Source organism: Cynocephalus volans, chromosome 1, assembly GCF_027409185.1.
Source record: "Cynocephalus volans isolate mCynVol1 chromosome 1, mCynVol1.pri, whole genome shotgun sequence".
NCBI classification, from domain to species: domain Eukaryota; kingdom Metazoa; phylum Chordata; class Mammalia; order Dermoptera; family Cynocephalidae; genus Cynocephalus; species Cynocephalus volans.
The window spans coordinates 108,209,504-108,215,895 of record NC_084460.1 but is presented as its reverse complement, the minus strand read 5'-3'; the positions used below and the strand labels follow the sequence as shown (position 1 = coordinate 108,215,895).

Genomic DNA, 6,392 nt, shown 5'->3' with positions numbered 1-6,392 from the left:
CAAAAACAAAGAGGTCAATGCCATCAAAGAAAAAAGTGATAGCTATAGAAAATAGGCAAAAAAAACACCCACTCACATACATATACTTGGAGTTGCTTAAAAAGCAACACAAAACAGTGGAACAGAACTAATACTTAAATCTATAATCTAGTAATGATTGTTTTGAAGATCATACAACTGTATATTATTTGTCAATATTCATCAAATTGTACACTTAAAATTGGTGAAGATTATTACATAAATCGTACCACTATAAAGTTGATTACAAACAAAATAAAACATAAAGTGTTTAACCACAAAAATTGTAATCTAAGAAAACTTTCTGGAAATAAAAAAGGCCTAAATCTAGGTATTGAATGCACCTATGTACATAGGAAAATTGACCAGGATAGTCACCTCTCAGATAAACCTGAGTGAAACTATTATAAAGGTAAAGAAAAAATCTTCTTGGCAAAAATTCCAAATCACATACAAAGTAAAGAAAATCAAATTGTCATTCTATGTGACAATCTCTAGTGTAAAACTGAAAGAATGCATAACTTTCAAGTTTAGAGAAAGAAAAAAGAATTATAAAAAAATATTTTATTACCTCAAAAGAAGCCAAGAAAGAAAGAAAGAAAAAGGAACATAAAACAGTTGGGTCAAGTAAAATACAAGGAGTTAGAGGATAGTTATAAACCCAACCCTATCTGGAATAATATTAAATGTAAATGGACTAAATATTGCAAGTAAAAGACTAATATTGTCAAACTGGGTTTTTTTAATGCTGCTTACAAGAGACACATATGAAATATAAAAACATAGATGATTGAAAGTAAAAGGATAGAAAGACGATATTCCACATATACACTAACCTAAAGGTACTTATACTAATGTTAGGCAAAGCAGACATTAAGTCATAAAGCATTAATAGAGATAAATAAGTTTATTTCATAATGATAAAGTGGCCAATTGAACAGGAAGATATTGCAATACTAAATCTGTATACATCAAGTAACATAGCTTTAAAATACATAAAATAAACTTGGCAGAACTAAAGAAGAAAAAGATAAATTCATAGTCATAAAGGGAAATTTTACCACATTCCTCTCAACATCTGATAGAATACGTGTACACACACACACACACACACACACACACACACACAAAATAAGGACATAAAAATATGAGCAACACAATTAAAAACTTGATCTAATTGATATATATAGAACACTACATCCAACAATGACAGAATACATATTCTTTTGAAGTGAACATGTAACATTTATTAAAATTGAACATACACTAGGCATATGCTTCAGGAAATTTCAAAAGATTTAAACCATTCAGAGTTTGTTTTCTAACTACAGTGAAATTAAGCTAAAAAAAATCAATAACAAAATAATGATTAGAATATTTCCAGTTGCCTGGAAATTAAACAATATGTTTCTAAATAATCCATGGGCCAAAGAAGAAATTAATCAAAAATTATAAAATATTTCAAATGGAGTGATAATGAGAATCTAACATATCAAAATTTATATAATACAGCTAAAGCAGCATTTAGAGGGAGATGTAGAGCCTGTAATACTTACATTAAGAAAAAAGAAAGGCAAAAAACCACTAATCTAAGTTTCCAACTCAAAACTAGTAAAGGAACAGCTAAGTAAGAAAGAAGATAGAAAATAAAAATAAGAGCAGAAATCAATGAAATAATAAAAGAGAGAAAATGAACAAAGCCAAGTGTCCAATGAGAAGATTAGTAAAGCCTTGGTGACTCTGATTGAGAAAAGAGAAAAACACATATACACAACTTTTGTTCCATGTCAGCAACAAAAAAAGTCAGATCACTGCAGACCCTACAAACATTAAGAGATAATAAGAGGATACTATAAACAACTTACAGTATAGTTTGCAGTTTGGATAAATTAGACAACTTCCTGAAAAAAAATTTACCAAAGCCAACAGAAGAAATAAAAAAAATTAAAAGTATACTATCTTTTTAAAAAATTGTATTTGGCACTTAAAATTTTCCAACAGTCCTAGACATAATAGAGTGGCTAGTACTGGACTGGCCTTCTTGCCATAAATAACTATAAAACTAGATAAAATATACAGAGAAACTTTTCAGTTGGTGAACAACGGATAGTACAGAACTGTGATTCCTAAGAGAAGAGAAATGATCGCCTGGCTTTCTTCCTGGAAACACCTTCTAGACCACAGTACAGAGAGGCAGAGCCCAAGGAGAGCACAGCAAGCTCACTGAGCTGAGAAGACAGAAATTAGATTTTAGGCCTGCTGAGGCAGCTGAAACTTGTTGGGCAGTGTACTGAAAAAGAGAGCTGCACAGAGAAGGATCTCCAGAAATCTACATAGGGGTCTCCTTAAGTCTTTGACTGAATACTCATCTGAGACTGGACAGATGAACATCTACAAAGTATGGGTGAGAACATTTTGGGGAGATGTGAGCTGTAAAGAGATTGCAGAGGTTTCACAGTACTGAGAGACATAGAAGTTCCAACCAGCCAGAGTGGCCGAACAATGTAGAATTCAATTGAGTCCTTGGAAAGGCCACATATTAGGAGTACTCATAAAGCTATTCTCTCCCAAGATTATCCCTAATAAAAGTAAAGAATAAACTAGACCAGCCCTATTAAAACTTAAAACAAGCCTCAAGGAAAAAAATCAAGTTGATCCACCAGTAAATTGATTGCTAAATAAACCTTAACAATTTTTAAAGGAAATCCACATAACCCCAACAACATAGCATCTACATTGTACCACATATAGTCAAAAATCACTAAACAGGTGAAGTAGCAGTAAAATGTAACTCATAATCTAGAAAAAAAAAATTAAAGGAAACAAACCAAGACATGACAGAAATCTTAGAATTAACAGACACCAGACTTAAAACAGCCATTATAGCCTTTCTAACTTGGGCCCAATAGGGAGATGGCTCCTGCAAAGAAGGGCGGCGAGAAGAAGAAGGGCCGTTCTGCCATCAACGAGGTGGTGACCCGAGAATACACCATCAACATTCACAAGCGTATCCATGGAGTGGGTTTCAAGAAGCGTGCTCCTCGGGCACTGAAAGAGATCCGGAAATTTGCCATGAAGGAGATGGGGACTCCAGATGTGCGCATTGATACCAGGCTCAACAAAGCTGTCTGGGCTAAAGGAATAAGGAATGTCCCATACCGTATCCGTGTGCGGTTGTCCAGAAAACGTAACGAGGATGAACATTCACCAAACAAGCTCTATACTTTGATTACTTATGTACCTGTTACCACCTTCAAAAATCTGCAGACGGTCAATGTGGATGAGAACTAACTGCTGATTGTCAAATAAAGTTAGAAAACCAAAAATAATAATAATAATAATAATAATAAAATAAAATAAATAAAACAGCCATTATAAATATGTTTAAGGATTTAAGGGGAAAACTAAACATAGCAAGTGAACAAATGGGGAAATTCAGCAGATAAATGGACACTATGAAAAAGGACAAAATGGAAATTCTAGAATTGGAAAATACGATCAGAAGTAAAAATTTTACTAAAGGAGTTTAAGAGTAGGTTGGACAGGGCAGGGGAAAAAAGATCAGTAAATTTGAAGGCAGGACAATAGAACTATACAAAGTGAATCACAGAGAGAAAGAAATTGCAAAAAATAAAGAGACTTAGTGACATGTGGGACAATAGTAAGCAGTCTAATACGTGTATAATCAAGCCCCAGCAGGGAAGGTGAAATATTGTGGCAGGAAAAAAATATATTTGAAGAAATAATAGCAAAAACCTTCTCAAATATAATAAAGAATATCACCGCACAGATCCAAGAAGCTCAAATACTAAAAACTGAAGAAAATTTAAAAATCTTAAAAGCAGGATAGAAAAATGAAAACAAAATTAAAATGAGACAATCACAAAACACTGACTTCCTGACATCTCAACCTAAATAATGCAAGCCAGAACACAAAGGAACAACATCTTCAAAGTACCAAGAGAGAGGTGGGGAGCTGCCAACCTACAACTATACTCCAATATGCAGTGAAAGTATCCTCCAAAAATAAAGGCAATCACTAAAAAGAACCAGGGATACTTGGAGAAATGGCTGATATCAGGACAACGATATGGAAAGCACAAGATGAACCTAGAACATTTTGTACAGCCAGAAAGTGCTGATAAAAGTGGAGGGAGTGGTTTAATTTGAGAAACACCATTTTACCACCAACAGAACAAGGCCTGGTTTTGGAAAATGGAGGCTAAATCTATGGGAGAAAGTTTAATGAAGAGACAGATGGCAGGAGTGCCCAGGGACCTCAGGAGCTGAGGACAGCCCCAAATGACAAATGGCAGGAGCACATAGAACTCAGGAGTTGAGGGCAGCCCCTGTTGCTGCTATAGACACTGCTGCTGCATGGGTGATTTACCACAGCCACTGCCACTGCAAGGGCAGCTTGATGCCACACCAGCAGCCACTGCTAGGGCATGTGGCAGTGTTAATTCCCCCTGTGGGTTGGCCACTGGATTGCAGGTCCACTCAACTGCATTGACACAAGGAGTGTCACCAGAGGAGCCTGGGGAAAGAGGTGAGTGAGCATAGACCTGTGCCTGTCAGAAAGAGGAAAGAGATACTCTACCCAGGATTACCCATTCAAACTGAGGAGCTCCAGTATACCCCAGTGCACCCATCAGGGTCAAAGCATGCTAGCCAGTGTGCCAACAAGCCCACCCAGGGTCACCCATCTCAACCAAAGAGTGATAGGGCACCCAACTTCTCTCAAGAACTCAAGATCTCACCCACATACTCAATGAACCAACACAGTGTCATTAACCTCAGCAACAAATCACTAAATGCTCCAGTGCCTGGGCTATGGACGCACTTACACACAACACTGAATACAGTGGAAGTACCCACATGGAGAGCACACTATTGCATCTACCCATAACCAACACCAAAATGCCCTACTCAATGGTAAATATAAAACATTTTTTGAGGAGAAAGTCTCTCCTCAAAGCCCACTCCAGAGTAATAGAAAAAGCAACTGCTCTACTAGATGACCAAACTTCAATGTACAGGTACTAGAAACACACACACGCACAAACCAAGAATATATGACACCACTAAAGGAATACAATAATTCTCAAATACCAGACCCCATAGAACAAGAATGCCTGAAATGACTGAAAAGGAATTCCAAGCAGCAATCGTAAGGAAACTCAATTAGGTACAAGAAGACTCAGAATGACACAGTAAAATGAGAAAAAGTACCCAGTATATGAAGGAGGAAATTTACAAAAAGATTAATACCTTTAAACAGAATGTAGCAAGGACTGAAGGATCCATTCAATGAAACAAATAACACAACCAAGAGCCTAAGTAGCAGGTTAGAGCAAGCAGAAGAAAGAATTTCTCATCTTGAAGATGGTCTTTTCAAAATAGCCCATGCACACACACAAAAAAATTACAATAAATGAAGAAAATCTAAGTGAGCTACCAGATAACCTTAAGCACATAAATATCCAAATCATGGGTGTTCCAGAAGGGGAGGAGAAAGAAAAAGGCGTTGAAACTTATCCAAAAAAATAATAGCAAAAATCTTCCCAGGTGTAGGGAGTCATGAACCTTCAGATCCAGGAGACTCAAAGATCCCCAAACAGATTCAGGTCAAAAAGGTCTTCCCTGAGACACATTACAGTCAAACTGGCAAAATTCAAAGACAAAGAGAGAACTATAAAAACAGAAAGAGAAAAGCATCAAGTCACCTATGAGGGAGTCCAATCATACTAACAGCAGACTTCACAACAGAAATTCTACAGGCCAGAGAGAATAGGATGATATATTCAAAATACCAAAAGAAAAAAATTGCCAGCCAAGAATACTATGCCCAGCAAGGCCATCCTTCAGAAATGAAGGACAAATAGTGTATTTCCCAGATAGACAAAAACTGTGGGAGTTTACCACCACACAACCAGCCCTGCAAGAAATCCTCAAGGAAGTCCTGAATCTGGAATCTAAAAAACAATAATCACTACCATGAATACACTAGAAAAAACAAAATTCACTGGTAGAACTAAAATGCAAATGAGGAAGAGAAAGAAACTATGTCTTACCACCATGAAAAACCAGCAAATACCAAAGACAAACAATAAAAGGGGAAGAAAGGAACAAAAGGTATTTAAAACACCCAAGTGAAAATTGATAAAATGCCAGGAGTAAGACAATACCTTTCAATAACAACCCTAAATTTAAATGGATTAAATTCTCAACTCAAAAGACACAGACTGACTGATTGGATTAAAAACCTAGACCCAACTATATGCTGCCTTCAAGAACTACACCTCAACTGTAAAGACACATGCAGACTAATAGTGAAGGGATGGAAAAAGATACACTATGCAAATGGAAACCAA

The 6,392-nt window shown here is 36.2% G+C and overlaps 1 protein-coding gene across 1 annotated transcript; it reads left to right on the top strand.

Moving 5' to 3' along the window:
* Positions 1-2,910: 2,910 nt before the first annotated feature.
* On the top strand, positions 2,911-3,309 carry LOC134391072 (large ribosomal subunit protein eL31-like). The gene has a single exon (XM_063114965.1). The coding sequence runs from the start codon at positions 2,932-2,934 to the stop codon at positions 3,307-3,309; it is 378 nt and encodes a 125-aa protein (XP_062971035.1). The 5' UTR covers positions 2,911-2,931.
* Positions 3,310-6,392: the final 3,083 nt, after the last annotated feature.

Excerpts from the sequence above, each read along its gene's own strand:
- LOC134391072 (XM_063114965.1), top strand. The coding sequence starts at position 2,932 with ATGGCTCCTGCAAAGAAGGGCGGCGAGAAGAAGAAGGGCCGTTCTGCC.